This window comes from Dermacentor silvarum, chromosome 2 (assembly GCF_013339745.2).
Source record: "Dermacentor silvarum isolate Dsil-2018 chromosome 2, BIME_Dsil_1.4, whole genome shotgun sequence".
Classification (NCBI taxonomy): Eukaryota; Metazoa; Arthropoda; class Arachnida; order Ixodida; family Ixodidae; genus Dermacentor; species Dermacentor silvarum.
The window spans coordinates 76412409-76434509 of NC_051155.1; the positions used below are offsets into that span (position 1 = coordinate 76412409).

The 22101-nt window shown below is 44.1% G+C and overlaps 1 protein-coding gene across 1 annotated transcript in view; it reads right to left on the reverse strand.

Moving 5' to 3' along the window:
- LOC119440994 (chitinase-3-like protein 1) overlaps nucleotides 1-16997 on the reverse strand; it is a 359923-nt gene extending 342926 nt beyond the window's left edge. Inside the window, exons 1-4 of the mRNA XM_049662790.1 lie at nucleotides 16881-16997; nucleotides 12150-12241; nucleotides 9716-9989; nucleotides 4065-4176 (exon numbers count right to left, since the gene is read on the reverse strand). Of these exons, the coding sequence (XP_049518747.1) occupies nucleotides 4065-4176; nucleotides 9716-9989; nucleotides 12150-12241; nucleotides 16881-16924 (522 nt within the window). The 5' untranslated portion in view covers nucleotides 16925-16997. The remainder of the gene's footprint in view (nucleotides 1-4064; nucleotides 4177-9715; nucleotides 9990-12149; nucleotides 12242-16880) is intronic.
- Between the last annotated feature and the right edge of the window lie 5104 nt (nucleotides 16998-22101).

Below are 22101 nucleotides of genomic sequence, written 5' to 3' on the forward strand. Positions count from 1 at the left end.
GTCGTATGTTTCGTGTGAAACGCCAGTGTCTGGAGTCTACTACAGCGCCCATCCGAGCTTCCTTTGTTCTCGCCAGTACGGGTTCTCTCGTGAAAAACGTGGTGCTGTGGCTTCGAATCATGGTCTGTGGAAGAAATTGTTGAAAGTTGTGCTTTCGTGTGCTGGAGTTCATCGGCAATTAGACAGTGTTTGCTCCAGAAAGAGCGTCGGCACCGAGGTGCCTTCGAGACAAGAAGCGTTTGATGACTTCACATCTTGAAAGGTAAGCAAGTCTCGCGCTTGCGCGCATTCTTGTCGCTTATACAGGGTGTTTCAGTTGTTACGTAGCTTGACAGAGCCAAGGTAATGTTGCTTGCCGTCGCTTGGAGATACTTCGATTATTTTTTGCATTCCGCCTCATTAGATAATTAGTCTTAATTAATGAACTTCTCAGTTATTATTATTAGACTAAAGTGTCAATGAAAAAGTTGTAGAGCGACATGAGAAACTCGATACAGATTTCTTTTACTCCGTAAGTCTTACATAAAAGTGTTTTTCCGAGCGTGAAAGATACCCGCAAAGCGCGTCGAGCGGCCAGTCGCACGGCAATTTTGCATGTATTCGCGGGCTTCTTTTACGCTCGGCGAAAAGGAGAAAAAAAAAACTTTCGAGCAGATAGCAAAAAACACGCTCGGGCAGATAGCAACAGCGCAGTCTGTTTAAAATAATTAGTTTAAAGCTTCAGTGTTGACATTGCCATACCTAGCACATCACCAAAACAACTGCGTTTAATGTTTGTATAATACGATGATTTCCTTTTCTTTATGACAGCTTTATAATCCCCTTTTCAAGTGACGTTTTATAACTCCTGTGAGTGTTTCCTCTTAGTAAGTTGTACTCCCTTAGCCGCACGCTTTTATGCTTCCCGTGTGCTAGGAGGTCAGGGCTCCTCAAGCTGTTCTCACAGCTTTTACCTGTCCTCGTAACTTTTTCTTGCTGCGGAATAAAATTCAATTCAATAGTTTTCACTTCTGCGCGTTTCTTAGCTGTGTGCATACAGACCAAACTGTTCTTGGATATATGAAATTTACTGCATAAGTGAAAACGCTTGGCCTTTTATTTTTCAGGTGTCTTGTGAGCTCTCATCCAAGCACCCCATTCCAAAGGTCTGCTGTGAGGCGATGTGGCATATGGAAGTAACATGCAGATAGTTCAATAAACTACTTGTAGTTTCAGAGATACCTTTGCAAAGTATTGTCGACACTTTCTTTTAAAAGTGCAAGCACTTATCCAACGTGACATCTCTGCATCCGAACATTACACTTTACATTTGTGACAAAAACATCTAGAACAGCGACACTGCATGCTGTGAGGAAAGTACAAGTTGTACTGCAAGTGTTATACTAAAATTATTATTATAGAACAATATTGTGTGAATTTCTGTGCCCTAGCAGAGTTATAATCAGTATGCTTATAATAAACCATATATGCTTATCTTTAAAACTCACACAATGTGCATAAATATAAAATGGGCACAGAGAACTCATCTATGCATGTCTACAGAAAATGCAGGATACAGGATCTTTTCAGTAGGGCCACATGAAGGGTGCATAAAGGTGGGAGTCATGAAGGAAACATAAAAGCAGTGGCCAAATTTCAGCATCTAGAATACATAAAGTACGGTAACATGAAGGATACATAAAGGACGGACACACGAAGGAAACATAAAAGCAGTGGCCAAATTTCAACATCTAGGATACATAAAGTACGGTAACATGAAGGATACATAAAGGACGGACACATGAAGGAAACATAAAAGCAGTGGCCAAATTTCAACACGCAGGAAACATAAAGGATGTTTCCTCATGTGACCCCTAGGAAACATACAGTAATCATAAAGGACATAACCATTTTCATAAGGGGTACCCACCTCGAGCCCATTACACTTCGTGTCAGTGTTCTTTCAAGCATGAAACGCTTTCAGCTCCCGTTGTCAGCGACCTTCAAGTGACCTTGAGCCCAAAGGCAGAGCCATTATCCCGGCACCGTTGCGAGAACAAAACAAGATCATCCGGGCAACCAGTCAAAAGCTAAGAAAATGCGGTCTCTGGCCCCCAACCCTTTCTACAGGACCGCATTACGCTAGTTGCTGCCCAAAGAAGTTACAAAATGTATTGCTTCCGATTTCTGCATTACATACGCTAGTTACTGCCCAAAGAAGTCACAAAATGTATTGCTTCCGAGTTCTTCCTAATGTTTGTTCACAATTTAAACGGAGCTGTAACTTCTAGTACGCTGAAGTTTTATTTGTCATATCCAATAGGGACGTTCAAAAGGCAGATACAGGACACTATACACTTGATTGTCATCTTTTGGCGCTGAGACAGGGCTTCCAGTGCACTTTTGAATGCCAGCGGTCCGTGAGTTCCGCGTCGCGGGTTTTGCGCCGGCTCGAGAGATAGCGCCACGTTACGCGACCAAGCCGGCATCGTCCGGCGCGACACGGATGGCTGTTTGGCCGAGACGAGACTTGCAATGAGGTTCTGTCTGTGACAGGAGACCATTGCGTCCATATGGACGCAATGGTCTCCTGCGTTACGTTACGTTACCACACCGCACCACGGCCACTCTACGTTAGGCCGTGGTGCGGTGTGGTGTGGTGGAGTGTGCCGTTCCGAACATGCCCTTCACCAATTTTGAGATTTTGGCTAGTGTAATCTTCAACCAATCTGCTTTGCCGGTAGCCATTTCCTGCTTACATTATACTGTCGATTACGGGAGAGACAGCCAGCGGAGCTATTGTAAGTCGAGACTGCGCCGTCCGTCTGTCCTCCGCTTTCACGCAGGGGTCAGCTTCCCTGACCCACCGCTAGGGGCGCTGCGCTCAATCAGAGGCCGCACCGGCTGAGGAGCCGACCCATCATAACGCGCGACTGGGGAGGGGGAGCGCTCGCCCTTTCTCGCCGTGGATCCCGCTCGGCGCAAGCGGCCGCAGGAGCTCGCTCGAGAGCGGTAGCACCGTCGCCGGACGAATTCTACGTTTCGAGCGCCGGAATCGGCAGCGAAACGGCAGCGGCGGGACGCTAATCCGCAGCTACGCAAGAGGGAAGCGCAAGCCAGACGTAACCGCTGGGAGACCGCTACGAACGAGGATCGTCGGCGGGAAGCGCAAGCTAAACGGCAGCGGAGGGAGGCTAATCCGGAACTACGCAAAAAAGAAACGCAAGTCAAGCGTACTTGCAGGAAAGCGAACCCTGATTTGTGGCAGCAAGAAGCACAACAAAGATGCAAGCGCCGAGAGATCCCTTTGACAGACACTGCAAAAGATTTGCTCGACCGGGAGTTAGCAGGGAATGTTAAGCAGTAAAAGTCCAAACATCCCCCATAATCACAAGAAAACATCTGGAAAACAAACATACTAACAGAAACTCCCACAAAATCACACAGGTAATCACACAAAATGACAGAGAAACACAAGGGAACCACAGCTCCACTGTTTCAGCAGATTTCACATTGGGTGGAACTGGGTTGCTTTTTCGTTTGCACACAGCCCATGAATTGAATACCCTACCTTCTGACATCGCCCTCATCACCGACATTTGTCGTTTCAAAGCAGCCATTGAAGACCATCTTCCGAGTCACGCCACCTAACCTGATCCGATATTTTTGTATGTGCCCACTTCTCGTGTAATGTCCCGTTCTGGGACTATTGAGGTATCATGAATAAATGAATAAAATAGAGCATGAAGCCGACGGCGGAAATGAAGCTGGAGTGTCCATATAGTTGATATCGCAATAAAAAAACTTAAATTTTTTCAAACAGCAAAACTAGACATGCCACTACCCAGGTGCTGGCATTAGATACGTTGTATTCGTAGTCAATATATTTTCATTAGTTGTCTATAGAAAAGTGTCAGAAATTATGGAAAATTGATGTTGTGGATGGGTGCGTTCCTACCTGATTTAAAGGTGTATGGCAATATTGTCTTTAGTTGGCCGCGTACGTTCCGATCTCACACATTCGTCTTGTCAGCTATATTAAATGGCAGATTATGTGAGGACTGTGGCGTAAGCTTTCGTCATACCTCCAGGAGGAGGACGAAATTGGCGGCATCCTTGGGCGAAGGAAACTCCCAATCCAGGTCAAGCCCATCAAGGTCTGCTGTCCGCAGTGCCCAGGCCGTGGAGTTGATAAATCTATACATGGAACGGAGAAAAGTAGCTTGCTAAGCGCGCCGAAACCCTCAGAATATCATATTTCATCCATTCTAATTTCAACTTCACATACGTTTCTAAGTGTCATACCTGCGCAGTCAAACCTTTTCGCTGGATGCTTCCAGTGTTCGCACTCGACTGTCTTTACATGAACTTCGTTTACGCTTAGTTTTTTAAATACCAATGGGAGAAGATGAGAATTAGTGGCGGCGAAAAACAATGCACTACCCTAAGCTGCACATTGTGATACGGGTTGCTGAACTTCTAATTGCTTCTATTTGACAGTAATTACTTCTGTAAATTAATTTGTTTAACAGTTTGAAGAAAAATAAATCAGGCACCGCGTACGCAAAAGCATTTGCACTGTAATTCTCCCTAAGAAAGGAATTCAGCCAATCCTAAAGCTGGACACCTCATTCGCTAAGGTGGCTTGCGAATTACAAAGAACACTTAGGAAATCTGTTTGAACTGGGTCCTACATACCGTAAAAAAAGAAACCTGCCCTATACTACAGTCTTTTTTAAACAAGTGCCAGCAAGTCATTTCCATTTTTCGCGCATGTAATTTCAGGTACTCTGAACAATCAAGCTCAAGAACTATAAAACTATGTTCTCTGCAACAGGCACTTTTGAGAATTCTATATAACAAAATTCTCACACCGTATACGACAATGCCTTATGACTACGTATGACCACTGATATTTATGATTATGACTATAGGGCACCTACCGTTACAGTCGGCATAGAACGAAAGCAGGCCACTACAGTCGGCGCAACAAGTAGAGATAGAATATTTCCGTAAAAACACGAAAGCCTATGAACGAGAGCAGATTAAAAGATATCATTTCGTTTTAATTAGGAAAGCATATCGAACACCTTCGCATAGAGAACACAACAGTCAGCGCAAAAAGGAAGCAGACAGTACAGTTACCACAACAAGTAACTATACCACGCAGAAAAGAAGCAAACCACTACAGTTGCCACATGTAAATGTACCATAAAGTTAGTGTAGAAAGAAAGTAGGCCACAAGTTGCCGCAATAAGTATACCATACAGTCGGTGTTCAAATAGATCTTATTACTACAGCTGCTGCAAGAAGGAAGTATACCATACAGTCGCTGCAGAAAGAAAGAAGGAAGCTACAGTTGCCACACCAAGTAGCGATGTCATACAATTAGGGTAGAAAGAAATTAAGCCGCTACAGTTGCCGCAACAAGTGTACCATGCACTCTGCTATACGATACAGTCTGTGCAGAAATAACGCAAGCCACTACAGTTACAGCAACAAGTAAATAATTAAGGCGTATTCAGTAATTTTTTAGCCTGATCGAGAGAAATTAAGGATAGTTAAGATTCTTTAAACTTAACCTTGATCGAATAACACTAAATAATTAAAGGTAATTAAATGATTTACGCATTATTAAGGTTGTTTAAGGACTAATAAGATGACAGTTAAATACGATTATATTTATTAAGCCTAAATAGGACTTCTTAAGCGTGCGAATGTTAAGGAAGCCGAATAGGGAATACTTACAATTAAATTAATTCCGCGTAATGACGAATAATGGGGTTAAATAATAATATAGAGGCTAATTAAAATTGTTTAGGCTTCCGATTAATTACCAATCAATTATTTATTGCTGATAAGGATTACTTAACGGTTATTAAGGTGAGCTAAGCTTAATTGAGATTAATAACGATTAGGTAGCATTAGGCCAATGAAGATAAAGGCTAAGGAATATTAACTGATATTACGTTACTTAACCCTAGTTTAATTTCGGGCAAGCAAACCGAGCAAACGAGCCGCGTGCATCATGCCACCAGACACGTTCGGCTACGTCATAAACCTATGTGTGCAAGATGGGCGACTGACAAGGATGCTTTCACACTTTCTCAAAACTACCACTAGGCAGTTACTGCAGTAATTATTAAGTGCGAAGCACTTCAGGAGCCCGGGCGGTCGGTGTGTCATACAATGGTCACGCGCAAAAACAGGGCCAAAAGCAGTGCAGAATTGATCAAAACCGGTTCAGAATAAACTAACATGATTCAGAATGACGTAAAACATGGGAATAATAAAAAATTAAGCGCATTAATTAGCAAAAACTCATGAAAATTGTGAAATTTTGTAATGGGATTGCATGTCATCGTGGTCATGCACAGAAACAAGTTCTCAAAACAGGGTCAAAACGAGTGAACAATTGATCAAAACCGGTTAAAAATAAACTTACCTGATTCAGAATTATTTAAAAGATACGAATACTCATGAATTAATTGAAATAATGAACAGAAATTTGTTAAAATCGCTTCTGTCACCAGCAAAGGTTTTAGCTTCATGTGCGCGTTGGTTTGGCTCCATGTGCGTGGCGGTTTCCCACCACTTGTGCCTAGCACAGGTATCAAAATGGATGATAGATTGCTAAACACAAGATAAACACAGGATAACACAACATAAACACAAGGAAAACACAAGAGAAACACCGGCGAATCACTGCTTCGCACTTCCCCAGCTTTCAGGTTGAGTGGAACGGCACAACGGCCGAGTTTACCAACGCCACTGTCCCGCACCGGTACCCAATTTCGTTCACTTGGTAAGTACCAAAACTGACATAGTATGACAAGAGTGTAGGACGAACATAAATCATAGGTCATGACAAGAATGACATGAAATGCCTGTCATGTAGGCCATGGAACAGCCGCCTACGTCTTGGTGCTCCCATGTTCGTTTCGTTAACTTGGTAGGTACCAAAATTGGCATAGTATGACAAGAGTGTATGACGAACATAAATGATTGGCCATGCATGACATGCGTGTCATGTAGGTCATGAAACAGCTGCTTAAAATGATGACACCGCGAAACAATATTTACGCTCCAAAACCACTGAAATGGGTTCGGATGTGGGTACTAAGTGAATGAAACACAAAAGGATGGTGGTAAAGTCATAGTCATGACCATGACTCCGCAAAAATTACAATGACTTAGAAAAAAATATTAATACTCAAAAACAACTAAAATTCGTTCGGACGTGGGCACTCAATGAAGGAAACACTAAAGGATGGTGGTCGAAGTCATAGTCATCACCATGGCTCAAAAATAATGACAAAGACTCAGCGAAAAAAAATTAACACATAAAAAGCAATGGAATGCGTTCGAATGTGGTACTAAGTGAAGAAAAAGGCTAAAGGTAGATGGTCGAAGTCATAGCCATGAGCATGACTAAGTGTGATGGAAACGCTTGCTGTTTCCTTTCGGCCCAGGATCCTTCTAATAACCACACGGCAGACGGGTGACTTTTACAGGCAACACAGACTATACACAGACACGCTAACACGACACCGACGATTTACATGCACGCGGACTAGAGTTTTGAAGACGTTTGTCAGTCTATATAAGGATGTGCCTAGCACTCATGCATCACGACTCGCCGGTGGGCGTCGTCGTTGCGGTGCCCATGACGGTTGTCTTTGCGTAGTGCGTCGCTGCGTCGTCTGAAATTTGAGGACAGCTGGCGTGTTGCTTACGACTGCCACGTATTACGCCATCACCACCACGCCGCACCTTGTCGCGACGGGGAAGCAGGGTAAACAGCCGGCCAGTATGGCACGAGGCCACTGCTGTAACTGGCCAGTAACGCTTGGCTTGTAACGCCTCGGCCGCTAGAACGTCGGGCTCGGTTGGCAGACAGGTAGCTCAAGCACCCCGGTTCCCAGCAGGAAGCTCTGCACCAGGCCGCTATGACAGCCGACCGCTGGTGCGCAGGAGAGCATAGCCACGAGCGGGACCTAAGACCAGGTCCGCATGGTAGCAGGATACCCGGTCGCCAGTCGTCGGGCTCGGTCGGCAGGCGGGTAGCTCAGGCGTCCCGGTCCTCAGCACAAAGCGCAGCACCAGACCGCTATAACAGCAGGCCGTTGGTGCGCAGGAGAGGCCAGCCACGAATGGGATCTTCACTCAGGTCCACAGGTAGCAGGACACAGATTGCCAGTACCCGAGCCTTGAACCGCCGTTCTGCGAGCTGCCGTTCCAGACTTCCGCTCGGGCTCACGCTCTGCGCGTTCCTCACGCTGATTCTTTGTTCGTGGCACGTGATCTTCTTCTTCCATAATCATCATCACTAACTATCTTCTTCTTGTTGCCACAAAATCACCATAACTGCAAGCAGGCTTGTCAAACACTTTGGCTGGTGACGGCCACACGCGACTATCCACATCATCAAACTAAGGCTTTTGACTTAAGGTGCCTTAGGCGTAGCGAAAGGATTTCCTGAGGACTCATGACATGAATCTAATGATATGCGTGTCATGTAGGTCATGAAACAGGCGCCTACATTCGTAGACCGAAATGAACCCTACGCAAATGTCGTATTTCATATTGCTTTAGAAATTATCAATTGTTCAATATTCAGAAATCAAACAACCCTAATGCTGTATCTTGAAGTAATAAATCAAATGAAGCCGTGGTAGATAAGTTAAATGGCGCACGCCAATTCTTGAAGCTATGTGAGCGTTTTTGCCGTTGAGCATGTGCGTAAAGGGCGAGGAGGTTTCGGTGGTGTAAGGCGATGCATCGTATACAGCGGCTGTGACCATCGCCTCTAAATTTCGCTTGCGGCCTATTCATGCGTTCAGTCTGTATGCAGCATGAAATTCTCATTAGTAGCATTTCTCAGGGCACTAATGTCACTTCGTGTCTAATCACGCTTTTTTTTGTTTGAAATCTTGCGTGCTTTCTTTTCAGCCAGGAAAATTTTCAATCACGGCAGCTATTATCAGGGAAAAAAAGTATTTAGATATTTATCTATAGGCTCTACAGCTTCCACATTCAATAGCGTGTTTAAAGCGATACTTTAAGGGGTGGGTAAATAAGTAATTTTATTATCGATCTTAGCTCATAGTGATAATGATTTTACTTGTTCATTATGGCTTTGAACAATACTAAGTTTGAGCAATCTCGTAGTGGACATGATGATCTCGTAAGGCTTAACAAAAGTTAGCTGAAGCACCCTTTATAGCATTTGACATTTATGCAGCTTACAGCGTGAACATAAACATTGCCTCAAAATATTAGTGCATAAAAAAAGACTGCGTATAAGAACAAAGTTGTGACATGTGCACTTCATAACCGTGGAATTACACGTTGCGTAGAATAAAACTAAGCAGTATTCTATGCATCGCAACTCGTTGTATACAAGTATTAACCGCTTGAGTAAAGCATTATTTGTCGTAGATTCCAACACGTACCTCCTTGAGCAAAAGTGTACGGACCGGGTATTTCGCAATAAAGCGAATTTTCCCATCTTCCTCCGACTGTAACTTCAAATTGAGGACTGTCGTCTACACGGGACATTGCGAACATCCCAGACTATTCCCTAAGTTTAAGTTTATGCGTGTTAATTGCGAAGAAATTGTTTTTTTTTTCGGCGAGTCTGTGGTCCAGTATACTTTTGATAATGGGTTATTTGTTGGATCGGTATAACATGTTTTTGTCGTAAAAGCTCGGATGAACTTTTGAATCATCATACCGCTGGCGGCGGGACGCACAGGAAACCATTCCCTTGAAGATGTCTCCTCCTCCGACCGACATCATAAGCTTCAGCGTTGGTTTGCGCTTCCGTAAAACAGCCAATGATGCGAGTGCTTTCTGACCCCCAAGGGGATCCAAGTCGACGCTGTAGTCTTGACCGACCGTGGCGAAGCCCATGATGATGTGGCTACAAAGACTCACATTGACCATAGCCAGGGGCAGTGCCTCAGGTGATGTCGGAGCTGGAAGGTAGCACACCTGGTCGAAGCAGTCTGCGAACAAGAATAATAAACCTTTGAATTTAGCATTGCACTGATACTACCATGCTCTCTGCTGCTCTTGAAAGTCTTAGCCAATATTACAGCTCGCAGATGCTAAACGTCATTCACTTTAGATATTGCATCGACTGACACGTTGGTTTGAATGATAATATATATGTAATATCCGACACCCATTGAAATTACTTGCTGTCAGACGCGTCGCGGTAGACAAGTGTCTGCCAATAGGTAAAGAAACAAAATACAAGTGTCTGCCAATAGGTAAAGAAACAAAATATATTGGGCACTTCCTTGAGGAACACTCGTTTATAAAAACGTATCGTACTACCTCTTTCGTGCTCTTTTAAATGTTCGTCCAAATGTTAGCGGCAGCATCAGAATTGTACTGTTCGCCCACCGTTTATTCGATCGCGTCCATTTTCCTTTGAACCCTTTATATTGTTTCGTATAAATTTTTTGTGCCTCCAATGTTCTTTGAAGTCGAGACAACAAATTATGATGCCTAACGTTCCAGGTTTCTGTTCTGTAACAATAATCTATAACAATATAACTATAACTGAAACAATTAGGCGTTGTTATATTTATATAACTACATACCACGCTCATTTTCTTCTTATTACTATTAGTAATAATAATAATTACCATTAATAATATTACGTGTCCGATGCTCCGCCAAATGAGCGACGGTGATGGCTGTCAAGCTGATAAATTTCTCCAGTATTTCTGTGCGCATGCTGGTTCTGGTCCTGGAAGTCTTAGCCTGCACCGCTCACTTTTTAAGCAGCTGGACACCGGGCTAAATTCGATGTGAGTAATACGCGGTTAATTTGAAGGCAGTGCAATTGCGGCGTGCTAGTGGGCACGGCGCGGGCTTTTGTTCTTTTTACAGCAAAGCTGTATATATGGCTAGCCGATTCATCCATCCGTCGCCTGTACGCAGAAACTATCATCCTCAGCAACGGCTCGAGCGTCATCGTCTTTTTTCATAGCTGGGTCGTCGGCGCCCCTCGGCGCAACCGCGCGAAAGCGCTCGTGCCACTGCACCCGCGTTCGTCGTCGTCGTCGTCTTCCGTAGCTGGCTCCGTTGCCGCTCATCTTTCTAGAGTACAGTTTCACTTCTCTTCTGTCGTCGTAATGGGGAGTCCGCTTTTGCGGGGGTATGAGTCATTGCGTAAGGGGTTATGAGCCAGTCATTGTGTTACGTGACGGACAGATTTACTTTTGAAGAAATTTAATTTGGAGAATCGCAAGCGCCAATGCGACAACGGCGGACAGCGGGCATACCGTCAGTGACGTCGTTTTCTCCGTCGTCTCCGAACGTGTGTGTAACCTCATTAAGAAACACAAAGACGTAACTAATAATTGAGAACGACTTTAATGAACCGTCGGAATTAACCCAGTGATAAACACCGTTTATCACTGGGTTTCGTTTATCACCACACGTTTCAGCTGCGCTGGTTAACCACTTTTACGGAGTGCTTGGGCGGTGATTATTTGTATTTATTTCGTGCGCTTTTTTTTTTTGGGGGGGGGGCGCTAAAAGAATGATTACGTAACAAGTAGGGAATTAGATAGATGCTGGATTAGATGTTTCCTTGAACGCTTAAGAAGTTTTTATTAGAAGTTCTGCCCTAGTGTTCTAATTTGTGAAATTGGTTAATTCATCATGGCTAATTACGCAATTAATCAGAAGCCTAAAAAATAGTGTGACTTGTCCTATTGTTCCTACTGGAGAAGTTCGTTAATTCATCGTGACCAATTATGCAATTAAGGAAAACCCCGAAATACAGTGTGACTTGCCCTAGTGTTCTTACTGGCGAAGTTGGGTTAATCATCATGACGAAGTTTCCAATTAAGCAGAACCCCCCCAAAATACAGTGAAATATTGTAGCATACAAGAGCCAAGAGCATGATATTGGTAGTGCCCTCCTAAAGTATTAATGCATATTTTTACACCTTGAAAAATTTACTGAAACATCAAGTATGATCAACGAAAGATTCGTACTTGCAATTATTATGTGAACACATCACCAGTGAACAAAAAAAATGAAATATGCAAGAACATGCAGCCTAGAATGGAGGAAAATATATCGCAGCGTAGAGAATATTTTGAGAAATATTAATTTTTGTATGAGACGTATCCCGACTACTTACGAGTAGAAGGACCGAAACATTGCAACATCAGAAGCATCACGCAGAACTTCAGGCATGCTTGTCCCTTGCTGTGGAGTTCACCCGTTCTATTCCTTGGGAAAAATGCAGTTGATATCAGCGTAACGCTGTCCGAGCAAAGTGAGCAATTCCACCAACAGAACATCCACAACGCTACTCTCATTCTAGCACGATTAGACCGACTGGCCATATATTATATTTCTAGGAAAGTTACTGCAGATTTTTTTTCAACACAATTGCTAAGAGTACTTTGAAGTCACCATGGTGGTTTACCTGTGTACGTTCGTGTTATTCAATTGTCCTAGTAAATAAAAAGGACAGTGAGTATTGTTCTTTAATAACAACCATTGATGTGTCATATTCCACCAAAATGGTTTTCACATTTAGGACAATTTTGATGCAATTTCGCGGCCGCGGTTGCCATGCGGTTGCATAACTTAGGGGAGAACATCGCTTCAAATATTATTACAGTGCAAAGCTGTTCATGCGATCAAGTTACCTTATCGACATCAAATTTAGGGCATTTCCTCAGAATTTACCGGGTATGATGTCTGTTTGGCGGCCACTTGCGTAGCCATGAAAAGTATACACAGGTAAAAGAAAGTTTGTATAAATAAATTCGCATTCGCCCACTCTAATCATTTTGTTGACTTAACCAGGAGAAGCAGTTATTAGTGTGTGTCATGGTTCATTTCACTCAGCCGAGTTCCTTGCGTTGGAAAGCCACTTCTGCAGAAATTATGTGCAGTGAGCCAGCTTTACGGGGGGCATGTATCTTTTATGCTATCTCGTACGTTTGCCTGAGAATAGACAAGAAGTGTTTTACTTTTTTTGTAGATTACACTCCCCAGGTGACCGCGAAACGAGCAGGCAGCGTCTGTCTTCACTCATTCAGGGGCAAAAAGAACATTAATAGCGGTGTTCACCCCCACATCGGAGTTTGTGTTTCGACAGGAACTCAGATGCGCAACAAGTCCAACCCTTCAAGACAACCGGCGGCGCCACCTGAATTTTTCGCTCCGCCTTTGCACCCCAACTGAATTCTGCCGACGCGAGAAAACTCTGCTTTGTCGGCTATGGCTAGGAATGGCTTTTACGAACGGTTATGTTTTCTCGTTGGAATGGCCGACAACCCTACGTGTGGTGACTTTGGTTGCGTGGAGACCCTTCAACATGGTCTGTGTTTCCTCGCTGCAGAGTACAGAAACAATCGCTGCAACTGCGCTTACTTGCTTTTAAAATAGGCTATAATATTAGCAAATTACTTCGCAATGCTAATCTCATTAGTCATCGCAGCAGAGGGCGACGAAGGAACTAATGGCTTGTTCTTTTCTTTCATCCCACCCTGTCTAAGGAAACAGTTCTGATAACTTCCCATCCACCTGGCGCGAATAAGACGGCTAGGAAAAAATGAAACCATTGTTGCCTGAAAGCAACCCATATAGGGGCACTATTTTTTTTTTAGCTAGGCTAAAAAATGCAGTGCCTCCGTTGTAGACTGAAATTGTGCACTGGCATTTAGCTATCATCACAATAGAAACACTACACTCTTAGAAAAGACGGTAGCGTGAGTATTTATCTAAACCTAGTAGCCACCTGTCACTAAGGTCAATTAATGACGGTGCTCGTAGCACAAGGTGATGCATACGACTAGCACAGGTAGCGAGTTCACGAGCTATAGAAAGTAATGGCACCGCTAAAGGGACATTTGCGACTGCTTGAATTCAGTAGGGCGTTTTCTTGTTTTGAAGTGGCGCTTTCACTGGGAACAAAAAAAATCGTGGCAGCTTGCACCACTAGTGTAAGCTGCCCACGATATATATATATATATATATATATATATATATATATATATATCATGTATAGCGGCGATCGTGGGCAGCTTGCGCCACTAGTTTTTTTTTTTTTTTGCTCACAGTGAAAGCGCCACTTCGGAACAAGAAAACGCCCTACTGACTTCAAGCAGTAGCAAATGTCCCTTTCACGGTGCCATTACTATCTATAGCTCGTGAACTCGCTACCTGTGCTAGTCGTACGCATAACCTCCTTGTGCTACGTGCACCGTCTCTAATCGACCTTAGTGACAGGTGGTTACTAGGTTTAGAAAGTCTATAATCGTGGGCAGCTTGCACCGCTAGTGCAAGCTGCCCAGGATTATTATCTATATACGATATATATATATATATATATATATATATATATATATCATGTATAGCGGCGATCGTGGGCAGCTTGCGCCACTAGTGCAAGCTGCCCACAATTTTTTTTTTTTTTTTGCTCACAGTGAAAGCGCCACTTCGGAACAAGAAAACGCCCTACTGACTTCAAGCAGTAGCAAATGTCCCTTTCACGGTGCCATTACTATCTATAGCTCGTGCACTCGCTACCTGTGCTAGTCGTACGCATCACCTCCTTGTGCTACGTGCACCGTCTCTAATCGACCTTAGTGACAGGTGGTTACTAGGTTTAGAAAGTCTATAATCGTGGGTAATGAATAATCGTGGGCAGCTTGCACCGCTAGTGCAAGCTGCCCAGGAGTATTATATATATATATATATATATATATATACATACACAGATGCTTTCTTGTGGGATGACTGATCGGGCCGGCGTGTGGGATCATTGTAATGTACCGCGAATCTGATGGGGGCGGAGCTGGTGATCGACCTAGCTCCTTCCAAGTTTTACTAAGCTTGGCTAAGTTTTGCTAGGAAATGCTAAGTGCTGCTAGGCACGGTATTCCGAATCTGCTCGCCGCTGACATGCAGATTTTCGCTTGGCCGCGCTTCAAGATGAGCGGCTTCTACTTCGGGTGTCCGGACCTTGTTTGGTGATTCCATGTCACGGGTAGATGTACTCGCCACAGAGTCAACGAGAGTTCTGCCGCTGTCGCGGCGGCTCCAAACTTTATCTCGCCGGTGACGTCACGGCGAAGCTGCGCCTCCACACTTGCTGCTTGCCGGGGCGTGGCTGGTCGAAACCTGCCGAGCCGCCGCCAGAGGCGCCTGCTGCAGTCACGGACCCAGCGCACGTTCGGCGCGAATGCGTGGAAACGGGGAAACGCGGATGGCGTCGGCAACGGCTCTGCGCGTTGCCTCGTTGGAGCTGCTACAATTTCTTTCTCTCTCGCTCTCATTTTCTCTTTCTCTCTCCCGTGCATAGCGCGCGCCGCACTATGATCGGGATAAAATGTAAGCTGCATGCTGCAGCCTAATATCCCCAGAATGAATGTCTTTGAATAACCTTCATACCGAATTACCGTTTTAGTTAAAATGTGAAGGCCCTTGAGTAATGTTTCAATTCCCATCAAGAGCCACTCCCTGAAACCATCATGAATAAGACACGCTGTCCAATAATAAGGAATAAAATGTTGGACCAATATTACTGCTCTGTTTCTTAAATGCGAATTTCGAAGCTTACTAATTAAATGCGAATTTCGAAACTTACCTAAGAGACACCTCAGAAATGGGTCATATTTTGAGACTCTACGGCAGCACTCCAGAGTCTACATTTTGCCATATACTACAGGACGGACTCAAGAACAGCTGGCAAATGAGATAAAAAATGACCATCATCAAGCTATCGCCAAAGGGCATGAAGTTATATTTCAGTGGCTAGCTGGACATACAAGCATTGCTGGTAATAACCTCGCCGATGAAGCCACCCGGTCTGCCCCATCTGGAAGTTCTACCAGTTCCAATTCCCTTATCCAGAACCGACGCTGCAAGAAAGCTTCATATCGTGGCTAAAGATATGACACACAAATATTCGTCTTCTCCTAACCTTCCGAAGTGTCATCTTCATAGACTTGATCCATCCATAAAGATACAAGTGCCGTCAAAAGTTTCCCGCTCTGAGGTGACAGTATTCTGCTGTCTCTGGCTTGGGGTGACACTTACAAAGGCATGCTCTTTCCGCATTGGAATGGGGAATATGCCTATATGTGCGAGTCTTGTGGCACTACAGAAACCACAGAACACATCCTATGTCTCTATCCCCAGTACGGCGTCGATTGTGAAGCTCTCCGGACAGCATTGAACCGGCTGGACTCTAGACCATTTTCCGAAATGAAGATTCTTGAACCGTGGCTATACGCTTCGATAGCACAGAAAACGACGAAACCGTGGTTACAGTACCTGAAGTCGACAGGTCTGGGCGATCGTGTGTAGATTTGGTGCGAGCCTTCAAATGTGCGCACAACTATGCTCTCTCAATCTCCTCTCTCTTCATCCTTATACCCACTTCTCCCAGAGCAGGGTAGCAAACCGGACGTGTGTCTGGTTAACCTCCCTGCTTTTCCTTCTTTCTATTTTCTCTCTCTCTCTCTCTCGAAGCTTACAAAAAACAATTCGCTTGCACATCGACACATAATTTCCCCAAAACAATCTTGCCACCGAAGGTCAAGGCACTTGCAATTCGCAAGGAAAGCGACACGTAACAATTACAATTGAAATATGAAAGTAAAGCATGTTCCTCTGCAAACTACGATGTAGAGAAGAAATCATTGCAACTTCGATGCAAGAGAAGCTGAAGAAATGCACTAATAGCGTAGCGTGAGAAATGGGTTCGAGTGTCGCCGGTTAGAAGAGTATGCGAACTGAGCCGATTGATCCAGAATCCTTGGTGTGGGGCTTCTAGTGTTGCATTTGCTCAGTGCAAATTTATCGACGACATCTAGGACACCCAGGGAAACTACCCCCAAGAGAGACTTACCGAACACGTTGAGCAGAACGTAAATTAGTTGCGCTAAGAGCCATGAAAGGTTTCCTCGTTTCAACTGCTAGAAGTACATCGAACGCGACGAACAAAGGTTCAAACTTCCGCGCAGGAGTCATTTATGTATGTAAAGGGTAACCTTTTTTTGTAACAGAAAGATAGTAAGTGAATGGGTTTCCGATGCGATAGCAGAAAAGAAAAACAAAGAATGCGTCTATTGCGCACATTGAGGTAACTCCTGATAAAACCCGCCACGCAGATTACGAGCTAGTTGGTTCCATCTTGCGCAAGCGCTAATATGTCGTCCTATCAGTAAAAGGGTCCAGAAAAATATGTTCGCAACCTGATTATATATGTTACACTAATAGCCATTAAACGTTTCCGTATTTTAAGTGCTACAAGTACATTGAACGCGACCAACAAAGGTTAAAACTTCCGCGCAGGAGTCATTTATGTGTATAAAGGGTAACCTTTTTTTTGTACAGAAAGATAGTGAGTGATTGGGTTTTCGAGGCGATAGCAGAAAATAAAAACAAAGAATGCGTCTATTGCACACATTGAGGTAACTCGTGATATAACCCGCCACGCAGATTACGAGCTAATTGGTTCCATCTTGCGCAAGCGCTAATATGTCGTCCTATCAGTAAAAGGGTCCAGAAAAATATGTTCGCAACTTGATTATATATGTTACACTAATAGCCATTAAACGTTCGCGTACTTTAAGTGCTACAAGTACATTGAACGCGACCAACAAAGGTTAAAACTTCCGCGCAGGAGTCATTTATGTGTATAAAGGGTAACCTTTTTTTGTACAGAAAGATAGTGAGTGAATGGGTTTTCGAGGCGATAGCAGAAAATAAAAACAAAGAATGCGTCTATTGCACACATTGAGGTAACTCGTGATATAAACCGCCACGCAGATTACGAGCTAATTGGTTCCGTCTTGCGCAAGAGCTAATATGTCGTCTTATCAGTAAAAGGGTCCAACAAAATGCGTTCGCAACCTGATTATATATGTTACAATAAGAGCTATTAAAAGTTTCCGCATTTTAAGTGCTACAAGTACAGCGAACGGGACCAACAAAGGTTCGAACTTCTGCGCAGGAGTCATTTATGTATGCAAAGGGTAACTTTTTTTGTAAGCGAGTGAATAGGTATCCGAGGCGATAGCAGAAAGGAAAAACAAAGAATGCGTCTATTGCACACATTGAGGCAACTCCTGATTAGAGCGTACTAGACAATGGTCGAGTGGGCCGAACGGCGCTCTCCGGCTGAGGCGCCGCGTGTGGAAAAATTGTGCGAGGGCGCTGCGAGCGAATTGAATTTTTAACTGGATTGGGGCGGAGATACGCTCCGCGGCATATTCAACGGACTTTCGCTGCGGGCGCCGAGGCCGATTGCGCATAGTACGCTCTTAAAATAGTGCTTTATTTCAACAGCAAATTTATGTTTACACCATTTTGACAAACATATAGTATATTTGAGACATGAATTATACAATGCGACGTCTTCAATTTTGCCGTCGTTGTCAAGCGCGTCGTCTGCTAGCGAGCGCGCGTTCGCTACGTGGACGCTGGCGGACGCCCAGTTTTTCTCGCAGAACGTCTGTGCAGTACATTTTTTTACGTTTTAGTTGCTTTGGTGCGTCCACGACTCTTGACGGCCAGTACCCAATGCAGTGTTAGCCAGGTGCACTGCTGTTTTTACCATTGTCTTCTAAAAGTAACTGGTATCTCTGCCACATTAAGCGACGTAAGAAAATGTTATTATTGATATCGTTTCATTTTACGCGCGCTTCTAGTTGGATAATAATCAGGGAAAATGATTGAAGAAAACAACATTAGAGCGAAATAAACCATGTTTATTAATTGCGTGGTGCGAGGAATGACCCAGGTATTTCTAGGTAATAAAATAAAAGGGTACATAGACATATATATATATATATATATATATATATATATATATATATATACATATATATATATACGATATATATGTAAGGGAGGAAATAACAAATATTCTAAATACAAGAACTGAAAAAGTGAGAACTCCCGACCGCAATAAGCGTGCGTGTTTGCAGTGTCAAACACACTTATTAGTGAATACTGCACATAAAATTCTCATTCGCAGAAACAATATTCATAGCAAGCAAACCATCTTTTATATATATATATATATATATATATATACATAAATGGTGAGCGTATTTTGTGCATATCGTCGTCGTCATTTGTACATACGACTCATCATCATCTTTTGTCTCGTGCGGTGCCTCGTCTCTGACTCGGGCGGCTGCTCGGAAATAAAGGCATCGCATCGGCCGACGTCTCACACTATATATATATATATATATATATATATACGAAGGGAGTATTTCTTCGGATCCGGTGTTGAATAAGTTAAAAGAAGGGCAGGCGCACTTAGAAAAAAAAGTAATTACGACGTTTCGGCCGGGGTCCGGCATTCAAGAGGCATCAAGAGGCCTCTTGATGAAGGCCGAATCCCGGGCTAAACGTCGAAATTAAAATGTTTTTCTTTTTCTACGTGCGCCTGCACTTCCTTTACCTTATATATATATATATATATATATATATATATGTGTGTGTGTGTGTGTGTGTGTGTGTGTATATAAGATGTTAAGATATACTGTACGACGCCGAATAGTCGTTTCCTTTCAAATGTAATGCATAACTGCACTATTTAATTCTCAAAGGTGAGTGACCGATGCAAGTGTGGACTGATTGTGCTGCCGGAGAGTCGTGGCTGTTGCGCAGAGGTGCAGTTCCTGAGATAATTAACGCACGGGTCTTAATAAGTCCTGCTTAACAACTTCCTAGCTGTCATTCAATATAAAGGCCCCGTTTTGGGGGAGCCTGTGAATCTGCAACTTGATTCAGACGAGGAAAACTTCGTTTGACAGTCTCACCATGTTTGCAACCCACCTAAATCTGGGTGCCCCATGTGAATGGTACCACACTTATCTTCTTCAACGAACGCAGCAGATCTCCACATATCTCTACGCGTATATGAGATATGTCGTTCCTTTAATTGTTTAATTATGGTCGTTGTTGGTGCACCGTATAACAGAGAGCAGCCGTTTATAATATGCAAGCTGCTCTGTTGAGCGGTCATACATTTGGGAACGGCATTACATTTAAGTATGAAATATAGGATAAGCGTAACATGTTTTTCTCGGAAATCAGACTCGAGAATAATTTATTTAGTTTATACACCCCTAGAAAAAGCCGAAGAACACAGCCACCTGCTTTTTTGTATTTTTTTATTTAAACACATTTTTCGGTTTTACGTGGTAAAACCACGATATGATTATGAGGCACCCGGTTTAGTTTTCACCCCCTGGGGTTCTTAGCGTGCACTTAAATTGAAGTACACGTGTGTTTTTCCATTCCGCTTTCGTCGAATTCCGTGACGTGGATTGAACCCGCGAGCTCCAGTTTGCAACGCAGCGCCGTATCCACTATATGGCCACTAATTAGGCTACCGCGCAGGCTTTCTTTCTTTTCTTTTCTTTTTCTTTTTTGAAGCATCGACTGGAAACAAGTTCCACGTACGGCGTACGGCCAACGATTAGCATATAGAATGACTAACTAACACCGTTTTCGGTGCTTGAGGTCGGACAGCAATAAATGACCCCGTACCAATCACTCCGCATTCTGTTACGCGTGGAAGGCGGAAACTCGAATGGAATGTTGCGCTGCAGTTTAATTTTTTTATCTATAACAATGCTTCCCGTAAATCTGAGTACAAGGCGCCGGATAGGGCAGATATGCTTTAGTTGTTTGAAGCGGCAAGCAGGAAGGTTACATATGTTTCTTCGTCTGCGTTTCGCAAGACCTACTGATGGAAAACTATATGCGCAACAATACACACGAGGGATACAATGCAAAACGCCCGTGTGCTTGCGTTGTAGTGCACGTTAAAGAACCCCAGGTGGTCAAAATTAATCCGGAGCCCTCCACTACGGCGTGCCTGATAATCAGAACTGGTTTTGGCACGTAAAACCTCAGAAAGAAGAAGAAGGAAGGATACATGCGGCTTGAAGAACGAGAAAAATATTTCTTCTCGAAATGGAACCGTACAATAACATAGTAGAATGAAAGCCGACACTGTGGCCGCAATGCACGCGCACTCACCGAGCGGCAGTAAAAAATAAAATGAAGAGGAATAAAGGAATTTATTCTGAAAGAGCCCCTAAATCACCTCAGATATTTTTTTTAAATTTCAAGTAAACACGCGCATCGAGTTCAGAATGCCGTCACGATCAACGATGCCAAAGGATGCAGCGCTACGAGCCGCAGGCGTGCCACAAAAAAAAAAAAAAAAAAATGCCGTCCTTCTCTCCTGGCCTTTCCGGTATCCCCAGTGGTCGTCACGATGTAAGCAGGGTGCATCTGGTGATGTGAAGAGCGGTTACGACACCCATTGGTCGAACAAGGACCTACGGCTTCCGGTTTGTCTGCTAGCAGGTACTTACGCGCAGTCCCTGCTCTATACCTCGCCGTGTTGCTCGCTTGTGCGCCCTTGCGAATCGGTAATTACAGCCCGCAACGCAAGTGCCAAATCACTCGCGTTCCTTCCAACACAGTCCTGCTTACCGGTCTGATGAGCTGCGCGAACGGAGTGTGACGGTGTTGGCCTTTCTAGACGTGCGCGCAACACAGGGTCTATAGCGGTACGCTTCGCATGAGCACGGGCCGGCACTGTAGCCACAGCGGGCAGCACGTTACCGGCACGGTAACTCGCCGCACGCCGTTTGCCATTCGCGGGCCGCCGTTCGACAGCTGCGTTGCTCGCGAACGGCGAGATTTCCTTGCCGTACGTACTCATTTGTGCGGCAGCCTCACCGCCGCTGATCGCTCGACGGTGCCGATATCGTCGTAGGCCTATTCGGGTTCCCTTCAAAGCTAAAGCGGACGGCGCTTCGAAACGAATTTCCGACGCTTACGAGCCGCAATATTTCCTTATCGTTGCTGTCGCTCTTCGCAATAATTATACACAAAGAAGAAAAATACGCGGATATTAGGAACGCCGTCCGCTGCGATGTGAGTACAGCCGAGCCGGTCGTCTCCCGTCGGTAGCCGTGCGCTGCGCAGAGCTCGACAAGTATCGGAGCTCTCGTTCATGTTAAACGTTTGACAGCGGATATTGTTTTCCATAAAATGTACAATTTATGCATCGCTTTTTCTAGGGAAAATTA